This window comes from Corapipo altera, unplaced genomic scaffold (genome assembly GCF_003945725.1).
Source record: "Corapipo altera isolate COAL_440 unplaced genomic scaffold, ASM394572v1 60995, whole genome shotgun sequence".
Taxonomy (NCBI): domain Eukaryota; kingdom Metazoa; phylum Chordata; class Aves; order Passeriformes; family Pipridae; genus Corapipo; species Corapipo altera.
The window spans coordinates 1-20,867 of NW_020885121.1; the positions used below are offsets into that span (position 1 = coordinate 1).

Below are 20,867 nucleotides of genomic sequence, written 5' to 3' on the forward strand. Positions count from 1 at the left end.
CAGAACAAAACCAAACAACCTTCTGCTTTTCAAATAACCACCACAAGAACACTGAGAGCATATAAGCTGTCAGTAATGCTTGATCCTTCTATGACTAAGCCAGTATCTTCAAGCTCTGCTTAGATGAAACCATGCACATTTGTTATACAGAGAACTTGTCCAAATCCTGCTCTGACGGATGGGACAGCATTAGTCCTTGCTCCCTCCACACAACTCATTCAGAGACATTAAACACTTTAGTAGAGAAATATTGTACCTGTTTGCCCAAAGTTTAATTACTCCTTTCTTTTTCCTTCTAGGTTTTCAACACAACCAAGACAAGTGGGATTCTTTCAACTCCTTTTTTTCAGGCTCACTACAGCTGCCAGTAGTTAAACCAAACCCAACCAGCCTCCATCTGTTTTATGTAGTACCCTGTGCCAATATGTGCAGGGACAGGGTACAGGAGATCTGATGAAGCCCCATGGAACGCACACAGTTCATAGCCACTTCAGCACTGGATTCTTTGCAGCTGTAAGGCACGTCCCCTTCCCACGTTACCCGCTTTTCTCCTTCTGCTACTAACACCTAGTCCTCACACCTAAAACTTCACAGCATTTATACCCATTGCCTGTCTAATCCTCTCACTGACCCTGAGTTAGATGCTGTTGTCCCATTTTACAGATCAGGAAACTGAGGCAGGAGCATTTATGGCTTGCCCAATACCAGAAGAGCCCAAATTAGAGGCTGAGAGTTTTCACTTCAATATTGTGGCTGTATATTGATTGTATCTAAGGTACCAAAATCATGGCAACAAGAAGCCATGCTCCAGTATACTAAGTCTTTATTATTATTATTATTTCTCTAGACTCCAAATCAGATATGCCAACAGCAGTTTTTGCTTGATACCAAGAAATGAGAGATTCCAGGTGAAACACGAAATTAAGAAATGGTGGTAGAAAATAAGACAAAAAGCCAACTAGTGATCAATTCTGTTTAATACTAGGAAAGCCAAAGAGAAAAAGACACTCTTCAGACCCAAAAGTATTAATTAAAAGAAAAAAAAACAAGAAAAAAAAGAACAAGACATTACAAAATGGTTTAAGCTGACATTATGTTGTTTTATTTCAGATTTCACAAAAGAAATACTTTATAAAACTAAAACCAGTTAACCCAGCCACTATCAACAGAGGGTGGTATAAGCAAAAGACACTAGGTCAGAACCTGCAGTGAAGAGCCATCTGTTCCTGTCACTGGAATGCTCCTGTACTACCAAGACGCTTCACTGGGGGATGAAGATAGAGCAAACTGGGGTTTTACAGCAGTTCTGAGAGGCACAATAGCTCCTCCTAGTTGGTGCTTTGTTGCTACCCAGGTCTCCTCTGTATCATAAGTGTAGCAAGGATTTACTGATTTTGGAAAGGACAGATGCAGCATAGCAAAGGCAAGAAATTTTTCAATTGAATTTTACGCAAGTTTCCTTTAAAAAGGTACTATGTTTTAAAATCATACAATCAAACTGATTACTTGGCTAACTTATGCGGGATCTCCAGTCTCATTACTGAAAGGAAAATGAATACACAAGGCCTGAGCAAGCCCTGTGCTAAATAAAATATACAGAGGCTTCTTAGATACTTGTATGTTTGCCTGAGCTTTGGTTATATGAGAGCAGGGGTGGGAGGATTAATTCAGTTGTTAAGGAATTCTATTCCCTGCCCCCCCATTCCAAATGTTTGGTTGGGTGGCGAGACTGAAGGTGGGAGGGAATAAGGTAAAGCAATAATCTTAATGCTTTACTAAGGTTCTGATACAGGAGGGCACAGAACCTTGCACAAATACAAACAAAGTACCGGCCTAGGAACACCTTTGCCCAAGTTAAGGCTGTTCAATACAGGGGCATCTGTCAAACCATCCACGCTATTCCCCCAGCCCCTCTCTCCTAAGAAGAGTGGATGATGGCAAGAATCTTTCTTTCTTTCTACCTTTTCCTTTCTGAATAGGGCTGGGCAGTGGGAGATAAAAGAACAAACCAAACAAGAAACCAGACTATTCCAAAGATGCACTTTTGTTTAACAAATGGGCAAGTTTCTCTTGTAGGATAAATCTTCCCCTCCAAAAAGGGATGTTTCTTTTCTCCTATAACCCATGATAAATTAAAACCAAGTAAGAAGTCTCAGGTTTGACACAATAAATACTTAGAATATAGCAAATTAAAAAATATAGTTACAAAACCCTCAATGGAATTCTCTTTCTGACCTAAACTGCAGACAGATTCTTCACAGACAAAAAGTATCTCCAAAATCAGCTGCAGCTCCACTCCTCTCTCTGCTCACTAGGCTTGGTCAACAAGTGCTATCACATACCCTTTGGAATACTGTTAAGACAAAAACAATATAGAGCACAAGAAATCTACTCCTAGATTTGTTTTTCATACTGCCAAGGGTGTAGGAAGCAACCATCAGGGGGAACCCTCATAGTAGTGCACAGTGACAGAGTCACAGCACTACAGTAACACAGACAGGGTTACTAGGGGGAAAAACAGCATAGGAAAGGAAAGAGATAGAACCCATAAAAGTTGGGAAAAGATAAGCAAGAAAGAGAGAAAAAAAGACCAGTCGAGTACAGCTGGACTTCCCAGTTCTGGCAGCAGAGCAGATGAGATGTTGAACAATAGGAAGAGTTCCTTGGGGTCTGTCATAACTAGGAATGTCGTTGGCATTTTCTTCACCGACAATACATAAGCAGAAGTTAACCCTCCCTGACACTGACACGTGGCTCTGCCAGTGAGCTGTGGATGATCCCAATAATCGATTCAACACCAACTCCCTCCAGCAAGGTGCGGTGATCCCCTTCAACAACGTGGACAGATACTTTCCCATCACATACCTGCAGAGACACAAAAACCCCCAACTTTTCATTCACAGTTTACAACCAGTTGGTCATCTAGCTGGTTTGGGTTTGTCAGTCTTTTAAGTTACTCATAGTTTACACCACTGTCTCTACTAAATTCAGTTAAAAACAGTACTAGTTTTACCCTGACACATTTTCATAGCTTGGTTGCAGGGCACTGTTTGGAACCAGTGTTTTAAAGCACAGTAGTGTGACAGCCTGGCAGGCAGTCCACTCAAATATAATCTGGGCAGGAAGTTAGCCAATCTGGTACCAAAAGAATAATTTACCTACAATATCAAAGAATAATGATAAAGTAGCTACTTCCAAGTCCTTAAGCAAACCAAATAAACACCCCCTTTCCCCACTATTTTCCTCCCATCACCATAAGTCTTTCTTTAAGGTCATTATGTAACCTTAAGAACATGTAAATTAGCCTGGAATCAATAATGACTAAGTTAGAAGTCTGAAAAGATAGGAGATGCCAGAAACAGGAAGAGAATTCTGAAAATCACTTCCTTTTCCCTGGCATTTGCACCATAAGACACTTAACCCTTCTATGTGAGCAGGTGCTATAGAATAGTGACCTTACCTGGACTACAGGCCACAACCCTACTTTTTTTAGGCCCACAAGAAACCCACTGCTAACTACAAACTTATAAGTGGTCCAGAAAAGGTAACTGAGAAAAAAAGCCGCCTTTATTGTCAGAAGGCTGACACTTGCTCTTTAGGAGGCTTCCCCCATTCAGTGGACAAACTTTAGGATCTATAGTGAAAGAAGACTAAAAGTTACTCTCTTTTAACATCTTTATCATCCAAAGTAATTCTAGAGGGCTGCAAGAATCAGCTGTAGAAAACATTATTCACTATAGAAGCCTGACCTTCTGGTCCTCATTACCCACAGAAAATGCCTGGAACCAATCAATGCATTTGCTTTTTGGGACTTCTTGTTAAAGCACAATAGTTGCAGAGCCATAATTTCTTTCAGGTGGGTTTTGTCCATTTTTCCTCAGTAAGGATGATGATTTTCCATGCTTTTCTTTGGATCCCCCAAATATCAGGAGAAACTCAACAGTCACCAGTGGACCTGAGACTGACCTCTGAGAGTTTGTAGTCTCTTCCCAGACCTTCCTCATATTCATTGTGAGACTTTGCCCGCATCAGTGTCACATTCCCATGATACTTGGAGTCTGGTATATACTTGTCAGCAGCCTTCAGCTTATGGTAAAATGAAGTAGCAGCAAAGCTGAGTGCTTCACGATTGATGTTTGTATGAATTTCAGTTATCAAGTCTACAGCAGCATTCACACGAGCCTCCAGATCTTTCAGGGGCAGAAGAACCTCCAGCAGCTGGAAATATTAACATTTTTTTTACATTAGTCTCAATAGCTCAGAATCCATCTCCATTAGGCAACAAACCACACCCCTCTTGTGCAATATTAAGAAATATATGTAGCTACTTTTTTATATATATACTTATACACACACACTTTTTAAGATAGATATATATACGCATACACACATATAAAAAAATAAAGATTACCTTATTGTATTCAGTGCCTGTAAATTGCTGAACAAAGGCACATAATGCTTCAGTCTCCAATGCAGCCTCATTTCCTTGGGTCAGTTTGGCTCTGTAGCTCTGGAAAAGAGAAGAACACAATATGAACATGAAAGGGATGTGCCTGATCCTGAAAGTGAGATAAAAACAATTAAGAACAAAGGGTATGAACTACGGAAAAAAGGGAGGGGGGAGTCCCTTGAGGAGAGATTAGGAAGCAAATCCAAGGGTGGCAATTGCCAAGAGCCAAGTATTCTCTAGAAAGTACAATGCAAATGGAAGGGAAGCCTTAAGCAAGGTTTCCTAGCACCACTACATGAGGATCTTGACTTGCAGACACCAGGATCTTCCAGAAGACATACTAATATTATGATTTATCACACTAATGGCAACACTTGTGCCTGATCTTCTGCCAATTAATGAAGCCGACCCTTCAGCCATCTCTAAAGCATCCACTGTCCACAGCTGTCTCCCAACTTCCCTGTCAAGAAGGCTGTCAGCTTTTCAGATTGCTCATATCTAGAATACTAAGCTCCAATACTAAGCCCTGATGAGAGAGGATGGTCCCCAGACAGAAGATTTTCTTTGTGTCCCTTACCTGAGTATATGCTGCCACAAAGGAATGAGACCCATCAAAGAGGAATAAACTGTTGAGTGCATGGGAAGCATTTTGTTGTGCTTGCAGCTGGGAGCACATTTCAAAGGCTACACAGGCACCGAAGGAGTATCCAGCGATGCGGTAAGGCCCTTCAGGCTGGATCTGCTTCATGCAGTCAATGTAATAGGCTGCCAGGCTCTGGATGCTGTCCAAGGGAGCAGCTAGAACACAGAAGTGAGTTAGAAACAGACTCTGGTGAAAAGACACTGGCAGAGACAAATATGTTTTCACGCACTCAGAAACAACCCTGTTGGAAACATTCAGGTTATTGTACAGGTAAATTACTAAATTATGGTTAAAAACTTGCGTTTTGAAAAACCAGTAGTAATACTCCTGCTTTCCAAGGACAGGTGGAATAGTATGCCTCTTTTTTCCCCATACATAAGCTCTTCAATCTAACCTATTATTCCTCTTGATACTTGGGGATGTTTGACATGACCCTATGCAGACTAATAGGCCCTGATACTTGTCCCTGAGAGTTTAATAGTCTAGAAACAAAGCACTCTCTGTAAAGCAACTACAGTTCAGAATGTTACGTTTGCATTCAAAGTGCTGAAGAACTGAGATACCTTTTGTACACTGGAGCCCATAGCAGGGCATGTGAAGTCTGGAGGCGAGAGTGTAGAAAACTGCAATGGATCCTTCAATGGGGTGAACAAGGAAAAGAGGGCGCTCTGTGCTCTGAACATCATTGAGACGGGTGATTGTTGGTCCTTCTGGGTTCACTAACAAGTTGTTCAAATCTAGTTTTGGAGGTTCGCCCAGGCCTGCCTTCGTCAGTGGGGACGACTTCAGCTCTTTGAAGGAAAGCACACCAAACACAATTAGCTTCAGGATCAGTCTTGGTCATGTAGCCACAGTCCTAAAGGAGAACCTCAGGGCTGCTCTAGATTAGCCCATTGGCTCAGCACATCAGACACAGACATAAGGATCTTCCTATTGTCAGTTTCTCTGCAGCAAGGGCATGTGCTTTTAGCTCAAACTGCATCGTGCACACAGCCACGTAGGAGTACTCATGCATGCAGATGCTAGTCAGGCAAGAAAGCAGCTTTCACACTTGCTCTTACACCCTGCCCCCAGGAATGATGGGCCTGACCCAGTGGTCAATACACTCCTGTGACATGTCTGTCACTTAAAAGCTATAACCTTATTTCATTATCCAACTGAGGTTTATGTCACTTAGACTGAAAGCAATGGATTGCAAGCTTAATTATTTGGACTCAGGTGACTGGTAGCAACCCTAATCCAGACACTGTACCCTCTGCTGTCTTGGACTTGGAAGAAAGTTCACGCAGTTTGTTGATTGTAAGGAGTCGAATTTCTCTCATGGTCATAACGATGTCATAGTCTCTCTCCAGTGTCTGGCGCACCTCCACTCCCATCAAGGAATCCAAGCCCAAGTCAGCCAAGGAACTGTCAGCATTCAGACTACTCACATCACGGACACCTGAGAACAAAACAGCACACTAGCAGTTTCTTTTCAGCTCTAGGCCTCTCTAGCAGCCTTCTTCAGTTCCTTTTTTCTCCTAAAATCTCAATAAACTGCAGCTACAGAGAATTACCTTTCAGGATCATCTAATACTTTCACAAGTTACCTCTTCTACAACCCAAATCTTGTCATATGGGATCTAGTCTTTAGAGTACACATTAAATGTGCTCAGATTTATGACAGTCCCAGATAAATAGCTGTGAACATTTTCACATCAGCTCTAGACCGAGTCCTGAGCAGTCTGTCAGCTAGACAAATTTCACATGCTGGGGGCTCTAACTTAAACTGCAGTCCTAAACTTAACGCAACTAATCCTGATCTACAACATGAGATGAAAGTTATCAGTGTCAATGATGGGTGATTGCAACACAATGTCTTTCACACTGGAGGAGGATATGATTCCTCTAGCCTTCATTGCCTTTTCCCCTTCAATTTTCACAATGTTCAATCTCTCATCCTTTCCTTACCTGTAAAAGGCCTCTCATAATAACACATACAGGCCTTACCTGTAAAAAGCCTCTTAAAATAACACCTGCATCTACAGCTCTTTGCCCTATCCTCTCCCTTGTGCTGCCCCATGATGCCACCCTTCCCACCATTAGTCCTCATTACTAGCATCTCCCTTTGTTGTCTTCACACTTCCTCCTTCCAAACTAACCCTACAGCTGGTTATAAAAGCCATGTCTGCTCTCAGAGGCCAGATGTGCTGTCAGTGAACTGCATACAATTCTTTAAATACCACTCAGGAGACTGTCTTTCATTTATCAGTACCTCTTTTGGTAGAAAACAAAGGATCAATACACACTTTTGTCTGCAAAAGAGATAACTGAAGTGGGACACAGCAGACAGTTGACAGAGATTATTCCCTTTCAACATAAAAATAGAGGACACAATGGTAAAGGAAGTAAGTTCAATACAGACAGGACATGGCACCTGTAACACATATTTAAGCTGTGGTTACTAGATGTTCACATGGGATGACAGACAGCTGGTTAGTGAATACACTACCAGTTAGCCACTTAGAAAAGCTACTTTTTGCAGCATGGGGACATTCCAAGGTGAATGTTTGAAAGCTGGAATAGTACTCAGAAAGTAAGTAATATATTTCCCCTATTATATACTGTCCCAGAATTTTGCTTTTGGGGGCTGTTCCTGTTGATTCTCCATTGGAGAGAGGTATCAGTCCACTTTAAATAAAACTCAAGACACTGGAGTATATGTGCGCGTGTATGTAAACACAGTAAGGGAGTAAAACCCGAACAAGAAACCAAGTGATTACTGGAGAGAAGGAGCACAGTAAATGAAAAAAAGAAAAAAAAAGCGAACAGTCTCACAACAACAACATACCCACACCACAGGAAATCAGGAGGAGATGCTGAACAGAGCACCTACAGCAGCACCACTGCTTTCCAAAAGCAATGAGATGGTAGACACTGCTCAGCAGTGCTTGAGTGAGAGCACTTACCCAGGATGTGAGCAACAGCTTCTACAAGATCCCGTTGACTGCCTCCTTCAGCTTTCACAGAGACCTTCTCTGCTAGGACAAAACTGGACATGACAGGATGAGGTTGATTCAGGAAGATATCAAGCACCTCCAGGCATGAGCTGATTTGCTGGGGAATTGTTCCCCCCACCACAATGTCTTTGTTTCCCATTGTCTTCAGCAAGATACCCACATCACCAATGGCTCCCCACTGGATTGCCAGGCCTGGAGGAGAAATCAGAACAAAGCACACACTAAGCCTTCTAACTAAAGCACATGGCAGCAACAAAACAGAGTTAAAAACCAGCTAAGCTAAGGCCTGCATTTCCTTTGTGCTGTTAAATGGTCAGTGTTCATTCACACATGAATGATTCAGGATAACAGCTGGGAGGGGAAAACAGCCTTCAGCATTCATTATCACTCCAGGTAAGTGCACAGGTCTCTGGTGAGCTGGTTCTCATTTGGATGTTTGGGGAGAGAGATTATTCTGCGCAATGAGTAAAGTCATCTTACCTGGGAGTCCATCATGATGTCGCTGCTCACAGATACGTTCCATGGTAGAATTGGCAAAGCCATAATTACTTTGCCCAGCATTACCTCTTCCACAGCTTACAGAGGAGAACACAACAAAATAGTCCAGATCTGGACACTTCTTACGAGTCACCCTGGGAGCAGAGCAGGAGATAGAAACCTCATCAGAAAAACCTGCTAGTGCAAGAAGGCTAGTGCAAGACTAAAACAACTAAGTTTGATCACTTCTGTGACCATAAAAGCAGTTATTATTTGTCCCTTCTACAGACACTTACCAATCCAAATGAAGGGTGCCTGAATACTTGGGCTTGTTGACCTCCCAGAATAATTCAGGGGTTTGATTTTCAATCATGCCATCTCTAAGGACCTATGGGGGGGTGGGAGGAGGGATTAAAAAAAGAAGGTGCAGGTTCAGTATCTCCAGTTTCTCTGTTTAAATATGGCACAAAGCTTCAGATATGAGAGATATCTCTATACAATGTATTTTTGTAACTTTGCAGTACAGACATATCCTGAATATCCCAAAATATGACACCATGGCTTTTGCTAAGTCTGCTTTTTTTCAGTATTTTTTCAGTATTGCCACAGCAACAATTTTGGCAAGTTCTAAATGGGATTTTTCCTGTCCCCAGAGATCTTGGACAACATTTGTTTTATCACAGAACTGAACTTGCTGGCCAAATACTGTTGCTTTTCAGGTCAAGGGGCCAGAACCAGAAGCCTTTAGTCACTAGGTAAAACCAAAACATAGTGTCCTTTGAAACACAGAGAACTAAAACTGTATGAAGCCTGATTGCCTTCAGTAAAAAAGTCACTTGAATGGGTGCTGCCTCTTACAAGCATTTTTCTTACTTACCACAGCCAAATTAAAGATGCCTCCAACTGGTCCAAGCTGCAAAGCTTCTTCTATCAATAGCTGTGTTCCTTCTAGTGTTCCAATATCACTGGCAGATACCAACACCTGGATTCCCAGTGCCTTCCACTCTTTAACACGTTTAGCCTGGTAGCCTACAAAAAATAAAGGCAGACAGTGCCTGAGATGAAGCATTCAAACCATAAGGCTTTGGTTAACCTGCTCCTTATTTTCTGACTAGGTAAGGACTGAATAGTTAAATAATTCCTGATTCAGCTACAAGACAAAAATTGGCCAAAACTTAAAACAGTAGCTAGAAATCACTTGAATTTCAGAAATATTCTAAATAAATCAAGTGCAGAACAGAATCGGGAGAACCTCTCTCAATGATTTTTGAGCAGACTTGGAAATGCGGAGAGGTCCCAGCTGACTGGAAGCTGGTGAACATTGTCCTGATTTTCAAGAAGGGCAAGAAGGGGGACCCCAAAACTACAGGCCTGCCAATCTCACTTCAGTGCCAGGTAAAGTTGTGGAGAAGATTATTCTGGGAGGTATTGAAAAATACCAGAAAGACAAGGCAGTCGTTGGTCACAGCCAGCACAGTTTCATGAGAGGAAAAGCCCTGCTTATCCAGCCTGATTTCCTTTTATGACAAGGTAACCCACCTGGTTGATCAAGGGAAGCCAGCTGATGTAATCTTTTTGGATTTCAGTAAAGCTTTCAATACTGTCTCTCAGTGTATCCTTCTGGACAAACTGTCCAGCCCAGAGCTGGATAAACACATCATGTGGTGGGTGAGCAATTAGCCCTCAGATCGAGCACAGAGAATGACAGTGAATGAGGTAACCCTAACCTGTCACTAGTGGGATTCCACAAGGCTCTGTCTTGGGCCCTGTGCTCTTCAACCTCTTTATAAATGACTTGGACATGCGGACTAGAAGAGACACCAAGAAAGTCTGCAGATGATGCAAACTGGGAGGAGCTGTTGACTCCCTCAAAGGCAGGGAGGCCCTGCAGAGAGACCTTGACAGATCAGACGGCTGGGAATCACCAACTGTATGAAGTTGTCCAAGAGAAAGTGCAAGATTCTGCCCCTAGATGGGGCAACCCTGGGTGTACATACAGACTGAGGAATGAGATGCTGGAAAGCAGTGCCGGGAAGGGGCCCTGGGGGTGCTGGTGGGTGGCCAATTGGCCATGAGTCAGCAGTGCCCTGGCAGCCAGGAGGGCCAAGCCTGTCCTGGGGGCATCAGGCCCAGCATCGCCAGCTGGGCCATGGAGGGAATTGTCCCACTCTGCTCTGACCTGGGGCGGCCTCACCTGCAATATTGTGGCAGTTTTGGGCACTGCAATGTAAGGAAGATATGAAGCCATTGGAGAGCGTCCAAAGGAGGGCAACAAAGACGGGGAAGGGCCTTGAGGAGAAGCCATGTGAGGAGCGGCTGAGGGCACTTGGTGTGTTTAGCTAGAGGAGACTGAGGGGAGATCTCATTGCAGTTACAACTTCCTTGTGAGAGGAAGAGGAGGGGCAGGCACTGATCTCTTCTCTGTTTTGACTGGTGACAGGACCTGAGGGAATGGCCTGAAGTTGTGTCAGGGGAGTTTAGGTTAGATATTAGAAAGAGGTTCTTCACCGAGAGGGTGGTTGGATGCTGGAATAGGCTCCCCAGACAAGTGGTCACAGCACCAAGGCTGACAGAGTTTAAGAAGCATTTGGATGATACTCTCAGGCACATGGTGTGACTCTTGGGAATGAGTGCAGCACTAGGAGTAGGACTCGATGATCCTTGTGGGTCCCTTCCAACTAGGCATATTCTGTGATAAGGCTGGGGGGGGGGGGGAAGGAAGAAGAAGTACAACCGTGAAGGGAAATGAACAAGAATTTGGGTACTGGGACAGGAAAGAATGGCTAGATTAGAGCAAGGCAACAGATTACAGGGCATAGCCTGAAGTTGAGAAATATTTGATCTATGTGTTTGCGCAAGTTGTGCAATTGTGAGCTTGCCAAAAGAAAGAAGAAACCTGTAGAGACAGAGATTGTATGAGGAAATACTGAAGACTATCACCGATAAGAAATCTCAATGCTGCAACTGTAATCAAACTAACGCCTTAAAACTGAGTAAAACCACTTACAGATGTTATCAGATAGTAGGGTCCATCTTTACAGATGTGCCATCTAAGGAGTAAGAGCAAGCATCCACACACGTAATCTGAGAGACAGAGTATTTTTAACAAGGAGTTTATAGGCCCCTCCTTGTGGCATGTGATCCAACATGCTACAGCCACTGGACAAGTCAGTGAGGTAGCCAAATGCAGACTTTGCAGAGGGGGTAAAAAGTAAGGCTGCAAAAAAATTGTGTGAGGGAGAAAACGGGTTGATAGAATTAGGAAGCATAAAAAGGGGAAAGTAGTAGTTGGAAAAAAGGTCAAGTTAAAAGATACTTCCTCCTTTAGAATAAAGGGGACAATAGTTTGTTTAAAGTGAGATAATACACAGAGGAAAGGGAAGAAAAGAGATCAAGACATTATTATTTGCCAACAGAAGGCTTAAAAATGGAGAGAAACTACAAACTGAGGTCTGTTGAAAGGCAGTCAGTTTCCCTGTTCCCTTACAATTTTTGCTTACCAGTTCGTATGCCAGAACGAGACGTCAGTATGAGCTTCTGTGCTCCTCTCTCAACCAGCCACTGTGCCAACTCAAGCCCAAATCCTCCTAAGCCCCCTGTGATGATGTAAGACTTGGTGGGTGGACAGGAGGTACGAGAGATTGCAGAGATTTTCACTGGTTCAGACTTTCTTAAAGCATATTTCTTTTCCTCTTCTTGGACCTTCCCCCCCGCCCCCACAAAGGAAACAAACAAACAAACAAAACAGTTGTTACAATCAGATACACAATACAATTATCTTTCCATGCTATGCTCCTTCAGTCAATGGGAATGAACCTTGTAGAATCAGCATAGAGACTTGACAGCTACATTTGTTACAGTGTCAGCAGTAAAAACTGACCCTGTGCTGTCCTAGTTACACAATTTCAACTCAAAATGGATCAAAATATCCAATACAGTCACCTACAGAGGATGCCAGATGCATCAGAGAATCAAAGTCATTATCTCATTACCTTGATCATAACTTTGCCAATATGTTTTCCTTGTGCCATGAACCTGAAGGCAGATTCTACATCTTCTTTGTTGAAGACTGTACTCTTCAGGGGCTTTACTACACCGTCTTTTATGCCTTTCTTCAACAACTCTGATACTATTTCCCACTCTTGGTTTCCCTCATCAAATATTGAATCTAATAGGATCCCATGAAATGCCACATTCTTGAGGAAGAGAGCCATTCCTAGAAAAAGCAACTTGGTTATGACCTGATGCTGCTGACATTTCAAAACAATCTTCTGTTTCAGAAACATTTCTGTGTAGGTCACAGGAGTAAAGCACTCAAATGCTTGAATTCTACATTTTCCAAACTCATTCTTGCATATACTCTCCAAATGCTATGTTCATTAGGTTGTTCTCTTATAAGCAGACCAGTTTAACAGAAATTCCACTCACAAAAACTGCGTGTTGAGAGGACAAGCTATATCATGGTTAGTCTCATATTAAAAAGGACATTTTTTTGTCCAGTGACAGCTGAGTTAGAGTCACGGAGGAGCTAGAATCCTAATGCATCCTGTCAATCTCCACAAGAGACTCTTCCTCATAGCAAGATGAAGAAGATGATTTTGAAATTTAATTAGAATAAGAAAGCAGACTGTCAACACTTGCTATATGCAATCATTCTAAAACAGGAGAACATTCTTGTAATTTTTCACTAACACATCACATTATAACATTCAAAAATTTGTTTCCCAACCAAGAGAAATCAGGTTAATCTTGCCCCTGTGCCTTAAAAAACTGGCAGATGCTGTTGACTGCCTTGAGGGACAACAGGCCTTGCAGAGGGGTTGGACAGACTGGAACATTGGGCAATCATCAATTATATAAAATTTAACAAATGCCAGATTGTGCACCTGAGACCAAGTAAATGTCAGACACAGGTACAAACTGGGATTGGCTGAAGACCAGCCCTGCAGGAAGGGATCTGGGGGTGCTGGTGAGTAGCTAAAACCTAATTAAATGTATTTCCTGGTGCCCATCTTACCAAGCTGACTGTTGTTAGACAGATCGAATTTGCCTATTTCCAAGAAGCGCCCATGTCGAGCAAGACAACGCAAACTGGCCTGGAGCTTCTCTTCTGCCAAGGAATTTAACACAAGATTGACACCTGCAATGAAAGGAGAAGCAACTACTTAATAAACTCAACTCTGCCAAGAGTCTAACCCTGTCTTCTAGTGACTCATATTGTCTTTAGAAGGTCCAACTGCATAATGTAGCACAGTTAACAAAAAAAGGAAAAATATTTCTTGAACTTCACCTTTTCCATTGGTAACTCGCAGTACATGTTGCTCAAAGGTAGTATCTCTGGAGCTGGCAAAGCTATTAGCATCCAGCTGTGGGAATCTTGCTTGGAGATACTCGCGTTTCTCAGTAGAGCCTGGAAGTAGAAAATAGGTTGAAAGATGTCAGTATTCTTACACTAATTTCTTCTTTTATGATGAAACAGCCCATTTTCCTCTGCACATCTTTTCCCAAAGGACTGTAACCGTGAGCAGCCATCAATCACTTGTTTCAAAGCTTAGTCTCTCAAGATGTCAAACCTTAAGACAAAAGGCTGTCTGGTTGGTACTGCTCATTTATAAGGTAGAGCACGGACCAGAAAAAGACCAAAACCATTCAATGCATAGGCATTGGATTCATATCATCGAATCAAAAGGAACAAGCCTTGATCTTTTTCCGTACTTTTGATTATACAGCGTGCAGGGGTAAATAAATTTGACTGTGTTGCGGAAGTTTTAAGCACATAGTCAGTATTTATCATGTATGCAGTTCTCAGCCTGGAAACTAGATAAAAGCTACAGCAGATCATATTGGGGGGAACAAGTATATACCCACATAGGTGTATACTTATATATGTATGCACATGTGTGCACACACATGCTTCCTCTATTTCTTATCTATAACTCTGTATTTTTCCCCATAACTTTGGGCCCTCAGTACTCACCTACAGTAGCAAAGACACGGCAGCCCATGCTCAGGGCAATGGCAATGGCTGCTTGGCCCACACCTCCTGAGCCAGAGTGAATAAGGATACTCTCACCCTTCTTCATACCACCTCGAACCACCAAAGCATAGTAAGCAGTGGCATAAACCACAGGCACTGAAGCGGCTTCTTCTAGAGTCCTAAAGAGCAAAGTGAAAGAGATTATCTTTAGCCTTAGAAAAGACTAGTAGATTCTCCTGATGAAATTTGCCTTTCTGCAATGGAAAGGCTAAGCTGTTGAGATAGACAACCACTTATACTCTCTGATCTATCATAGGGCAGACTACCACAGCTACCAAGCACAGCCAAGATTCATCATTCTACAAAAATATTTCAGTAGCTAACCAGTAATACAACCAACACTGAAATCCCAGTGTATACTGAAACACATGGAGCTAAGAGCCCCAGAAAGAAATGAGAACCTTGTGCAAGCCACCCACCCACTGTACAAGAACTAGAACTGAACTCCTGCACTGAATCTGAACCAAAATCCTACAGTTGCTCCAAACACTATAGCCCTGTTACCATTTCCCATCATGCAGCACTCAGGTTTGATCAGCCTCAGGCAGGAAGGCAAACCTTAACCAGAAAACAGAAGTTGACCTACCAGTTTTCAGGCACCTCCCATAGAAACTTCTTGTCACAGTCTACCACTGTGGCCAGCCCCTTTGCTGGTAGCAATCCCATCACTCTTCTTCCAGCCAGGTCCCGTCCCGAGAACTCCATGCCCAGCATGCATTGCTGCAAAGCCCAGTTACCTGAAAGAACATTAGCACCTTTTATAAAGGAAATTTATCTTCTAAAATCCCTTTGCTACAACAGCGGTCCCTGAAAGTCAGAACCCCAGAGACAGAAAGAGTGCTGGGAGTCATCTACTATGTACACAGTTCTTAAGTCCCCAGAGTTAACGTCTTGCTCCAAGAGTAGCAGGAAAGGACTTAGTCTCATTAAATCTTAAGTCTTTATCCTTGCTGATACTGCTTTAGTTTCCAGTTTCCATCAGAGAAATCTCATGAAAACATCTTGTTTCAGAGGTAATTCTGTCCCTCTGAAAAAGAATGATACATAAACTAGAAAGGATGATCACAGCAAAAATATACTGCAAAACCTGAATTTTTGTAAATTCACATTTTAGGCACTTATGTCACCCACAGAATCATAGAATGGTTTCGGTTGGAAGGGACATTAAGGACCATCCAGTTCCAACCTTTTGCCATGGGCAGGGACACCTGCCAGGTTGCTCAGTCATTAAGGGGAACCCAGCCCTACTCAAGTCACCCATAAGAATCTCCCAATGAACTAAATTTTTACATGTTCTACCCCCTCTCTTTTAAATAGATTTTTAAAACCATTTCATAGACATTAATTCTTAATTACATTAATTCTTAACTTCTATGAAGCAAGGTAACATCATCTCCATTTTGCAGACAGGCGATGACTTCATTGTGCAAAATTTTTCTTCCTTAAAAGCCAAGCATGTTCAGCAGCATGAAACTTCAGCATTCTCACCTTGGTATGTATCCTGTCCATCTCTGGAACCTCCATCAAGTTGTTTTACCTCACACTTGGTATCTATGCAATGAGGTCAGTAACATTTCCTCAGAGCATGGTTTGTTAATTTTGCCATATGAAAAAAATGGAATCGCATGCTTTCTTGCTAAACTGGCATAACACTTTAGCCAGTACCAAGCTAACATTCAAGAGATTATGCGAATTATTTCTAAGACAACAATACGTAAATACATTTCCTTCCACTGTAATTTTAACTCACCAGGGATAGCATCTGGAGAAAGCTTCCCTGTGGCCAGCATAATGTCCCGGAAGTTGAGAGATGCATAATAGACTTTGCAAAGTAAAACATTGGGATTAGTTGTGTGGAAGTGTCGAAGTGGGGAGACAATCCAGTGAAGAGAGGAGAGGTCTCCACGAGTCAGCACATTTACATAGGCGTATTCTGTCAACTCCTGAGGTTGCGCTGCAGAAGAAGGAACAATAAGAACTTATATACATTAACACAGGTACGTGCTTTCCAGAAGGAGTAAATTTCTTATGTAATTGCTACCTCCTCCTCCATTTGCTCTGCAGAATGCTCTTTCTTACTCTGCAATACTACTGATAGTCTAAACAGCCTATCCCTTCTCCTGATATCAGAGCGTGCCACTGTTCGCTCTGAGCTGCAGCAGAGGAATTCAAAATTATCCATTAAAATAATAATAAAAGGTAACCGTAGGAACAATAGCTACTCGTTTTCTATTCAAAGTTCATTCAGATTCAAGACCTTGCAAGCAATCCTCAGACCTTAAAGGAGTTACCTTGCTGCAATGGGAGATGCCTGAAGGAGCCCCACTTTCCATCACGATACACATTCATCACCAGGTCCTTCTGAACAATCTTCTGCATCTCCAGGGAAGAAAGACTCGTGGGTGGGACAGCTGATGAAGAGTTCAAGTTGGAAATGAACACACACCTGGAAGACACCAGTTGTCATTTTGTTTATTTTGGTAAAGGCCTGGAAAGAAACTAACACAGAAATACCTCATCTCCCAAATGTGGCTCAAGGGCATGCTTACATACCTGATTCGGTGGCCTTCTGCTTCAAGGCGGAGGCAGTTCACCATTCCCAAAATTCCTGAGTTCCCACAACTGGTGGCAGTCAACCACACAGGCTGCTCTGATGGGTCAGCCAAGACCTCCTGCAGGACAAAACCCAAACTGTTTTACCAGGAACCACAAAGAAAACAGACCTCATATCCTTGGCAGAGATGAATAACTATGAAAAGCAACTGAACATACACATGCTCCCGTTTTAACATTACTAAATATCTCATTTAGAAAGTATAATGATTTGGAAATTCACATACACAGAACACAGGAATTCTTACCTTTAACGATTCAACCCACTTATAATTGGTCTCATCTATTGGCAGAAAAATGGGTGTTTTGGCAGAGGCTTGCCGGCGACACAGGAAAATAACCGAGCCAAAGAATGACTTCTTCATGGCAACTAGATTCAGTGAGGCTTTGCTGAATAAGTCCTCCCACTGTGCCTGTCAAATCAAGTAAAATAACAATATAAGAGCAAAATCAAGAGTCAGTTAAAACTACAAGTCACATCTATACTTCACATTGAGACTCCTTAAAGACAACTTCACCAGAAATAACAGGTCCTGTCCACCTCTTACTTCCTTTTGCTTGAAAACTTGGCATCTGTTCTGTATTGTCTTGATACAAATATATGTTTAATTAACATAACAGTATATTTTCCACATCTAGACTACTCCTTCTTCCCTAAAGGATCTCCAAAAAGCAGGAGTACAAATATATCAAAGCCCTTGTTAGGGAACCAGTCTTAGCACTACCAGGTATGCAAAACCCACAGCAGTGACCATGCTGTCAAATCCCACAGGCTATTTGAGTGTGTCTAGTCTATGTCACAAAAGCCCTGTCTGCAGGGAGATGGGGAGAAGCACCCAAACACTAGCAAAGAAGAAGCACCTATATACCTAAGTTACACTGAAATGGTATTTCAGAAAAAAAGAATGAAAATGCATGTATGGCATATCCAGAAACACTTCAGGTTCTACTATGTGAATGAAAGAAATACGGCTGCAGGCTCTCAGGAAAGCATCCATTTACTTTTCATACGCTAGGCACAAACCAGCAGAAGTGTGATCCCTTACATCAAGGAGTAGGGACAGCAACTGTATCTAGAAAACTTTGAGAGCTATACTAAGTCCTGCCCACTCTTGCCTGCCTTGTATCATTTTCTTTAGAGAAGGTGCATTCGACTCACATATCTTATTCGAGGGATTTGCTAACACCAGGCTACTGGTGTTATGACAGATCTATGTTTTATGTTATCATCTTCAGTAGCATCTCAGTGTCTTTTTATCCCCTTTTTTACTGGGAAAGTTGCAAAGCAAAAGATCACCCTTTCTTCTCAAATCTCCTCAAAAAATCTTTGCAAAAAGTAAAGGGCTAGAATCCATATAATTGAAAAATTCAAAATCCAACTACCCCACTCCAGAATTATAAACAAAAAACTTAAACTATTAGAAGTGCTACTCTCTTCTTATTTTAAAAGAAGAGAACTGAGAGGCTACATTCCCTCAAATCAGGAAGAATAGGAAAGTTCAGTAGAGGCACAATTTCCCATTACTGCTTAGTCTAACAGCTGCCAAGAGAAGGTGATGTCCCACTTCCCACCCTTACTCTTGCCATTCACTCTCCTCCTCTTGTGCCAGCTTTGGCACTAGTTAATCTGCATAATATACTGATTTGAAGATATAACACAGACACCCTGTTCCCCCTCCCCCAACTTCTCTGGGCTTATTTTACTGTATCTCATTATGGAATCAGATAAAGTGGGAAGGAGGAAGGGAAGAAAAGATGAAAGAAGAGTACAAGAGAAAAGTCTTCCTTCCTGGAGCACTTTAATTTTAGAAGAACTTAACTAGTCTGTAAAGTCTCACTCCTAGCAGTGATATCAAAAGGAAGAGGGATATTCTGATACTGAAGCATTTTAGGATCCTACAGTGATAAAGCTCTTCCCCACCCAACAATGCAGTACAGTATTTTAACTAAAAAGGAATTGTCCTGGCCACTGTTTTCTCACAGATTAGACAGATAAACACTGACAACGAATAATGTTCAATGCATTAAGAAAGGCTTTCCTGACTGAAGCAACAGTTTACTCTCTCAACCTAATACGTAGTAATTCACAAGTCCTCTCTTCTGAAGAAGTGTTTATTAGATATTTCTGCAGAAGGCCTCAATGGAAAGGTATGGAAGTGACACCTACTCAACATTCACCATCAGAGCTTCTGAAGGCAGGGGACTCCAGGCTACCCACCAAGGAAGTGTTTGCCCTTCCAGGAGGCTTACCTCACTCAGGAAGCTGTGTTTCTGCTGCAGATCTGGGCTTGTAAGGAAACCCACAACTTCCCCAAGAGTTTCTCCTTTAAGAAGGGTATGTAGCAGAACAAACCCTCCTTCTTTCACTGCAGCTGCCAAATTAGAGAGGATTTCAGTGGTGTTCCCTAGAACACTTGTTGAACAGTTGTACACCACCAAGTCAGCGTTGGTCAGATTTCCAGAAGGAAGGCTAGACGGATCCCACTGACTAGAGAGAACACCAGCATCTTGCAGCTCTTTTTCATAAGCTGAAAGGTTTTCCAGGACGCGGTCGGTGGCAATGTAGTCCACCTGCAACAGGGGCTGAGTATTCAGAATACTTTTGACACGAGAGAACAGCTGTCCACTTCCTGCAATAGCCTGAGAGAAAAAGAGGAAGGAAAAGGAGAAACCAAGTTGAAACATGAATGTTATCTGAATGATATCCAGAACAACAGAAGCATGCAATCAGCATGCCTTCTAGGAAGGCCTAGAAACACTAGCTACTGTCCTATCCCAGGCCTCCAACTAACCTCTACTATCTTTATCCTATGACTGATCATGTTCTCCACTGCCACATCCAGGCAAGTCTTCAACTCCACAGAATCTAGCAATCCACTGAGAAGAGGGTCATCCTGGAAGTGCATTTTCTCTCGAGTCACAACCTGTTCCAGCTCAGAATGGAGGTTCCCATTCAGTTCCAGACGGCAGATTGCAGCAAGGATATGCTGAAGGCCCTTCTGTTTGGGCGAGGACCCTGTAGCAGCCACTGCAGTGTCTAGTCCAGGGATGACTAGTTTGACCCCATGCACTGCCACCTTAGACTGTAAGTTCTGGATCAGACCTATGGAATAGAAGGGAAAATGAAAGGAAGAGTCAGATTTTCAAAAAAATTTTCTTGTCGTGCTGATCAGCACCACTAATTACAGCATCCTCTATCATCAGCCCAGTCACACAGGTACAGCGCATCCTCTGGACATTCACAAGATTATGTATTGTGCAGTAGTGGCAGGCCCCAAACAAGTAGGCTTTGTGGTAAGACAAACGAAGCCACTAAAGTTACCTGGGGTAAGAGGGCAACTAACAGAAAACTTCTGATTGACTTAGGGATCCTGTGGAGGGAAATTTTAAGTTTCTGCAGATATAAAAATACTAAAATGCTTTTTGCTTTATAAATCAATGGGAAAATAGCTCATCCTGACTAATATCAGGAACAGGATTACAAAAAATAAAATATTTTTACCACAGCATATGTAAAAAAACTTTGGGGGACAGTATTTGGACACTGCAGGGGAAACTAAGGAAAAAAAGAAAGGGAAAATCTTTGAAATCTATTGCCAAATTTAAGAATAAGCATGAAGACACTTTACCAATATTGAATGATGAAAT

At 42.3% G+C, this 20,867-nt stretch overlaps 1 protein-coding gene across 1 annotated transcript in view; it reads right to left on the reverse strand.

Moving 5' to 3' along the window:
• Positions 1-1,075: 1,075 nt before the first annotated feature.
• The window catches only part of FASN (fatty acid synthase), a 43,837-nt gene continuing 24,045 nt past the window's right edge, over positions 1,076-20,867 (reverse strand). Inside the window, exons 22-43 of the mRNA XM_027669964.1 lie at positions 20,012-20,322; positions 19,470-19,859; positions 17,468-17,632; positions 17,160-17,278; positions 16,898-17,052; positions 16,357-16,560; positions 15,193-15,343; positions 14,547-14,725; positions 13,860-13,979; positions 13,587-13,709; positions 12,562-12,785; positions 12,070-12,271; positions 9,447-9,598; positions 8,866-8,957; positions 8,573-8,724; positions 8,042-8,284; positions 6,346-6,534; positions 5,657-5,884; positions 5,028-5,248; positions 4,412-4,510; positions 3,967-4,218; positions 1,076-2,865 (exon numbers count right to left, since the gene is read on the reverse strand). Of these exons, the coding sequence (XP_027525765.1) occupies positions 2,728-2,865; positions 3,967-4,218; positions 4,412-4,510; positions 5,028-5,248; positions 5,657-5,884; positions 6,346-6,534; positions 8,042-8,284; positions 8,573-8,724; positions 8,866-8,957; positions 9,447-9,598; positions 12,070-12,271; positions 12,562-12,785; positions 13,587-13,709; positions 13,860-13,979; positions 14,547-14,725; positions 15,193-15,343; positions 16,357-16,560; positions 16,898-17,052; positions 17,160-17,278; positions 17,468-17,632; positions 19,470-19,859; positions 20,012-20,322 (4,109 nt within the window). The 3' untranslated portion in view covers positions 1,076-2,727. The remainder of the gene's footprint in view (positions 2,866-3,966; positions 4,219-4,411; positions 4,511-5,027; positions 5,249-5,656; positions 5,885-6,345; positions 6,535-8,041; positions 8,285-8,572; positions 8,725-8,865; positions 8,958-9,446; positions 9,599-12,069; positions 12,272-12,561; positions 12,786-13,586; positions 13,710-13,859; positions 13,980-14,546; positions 14,726-15,192; positions 15,344-16,356; positions 16,561-16,897; positions 17,053-17,159; positions 17,279-17,467; positions 17,633-19,469; positions 19,860-20,011; positions 20,323-20,867) is intronic.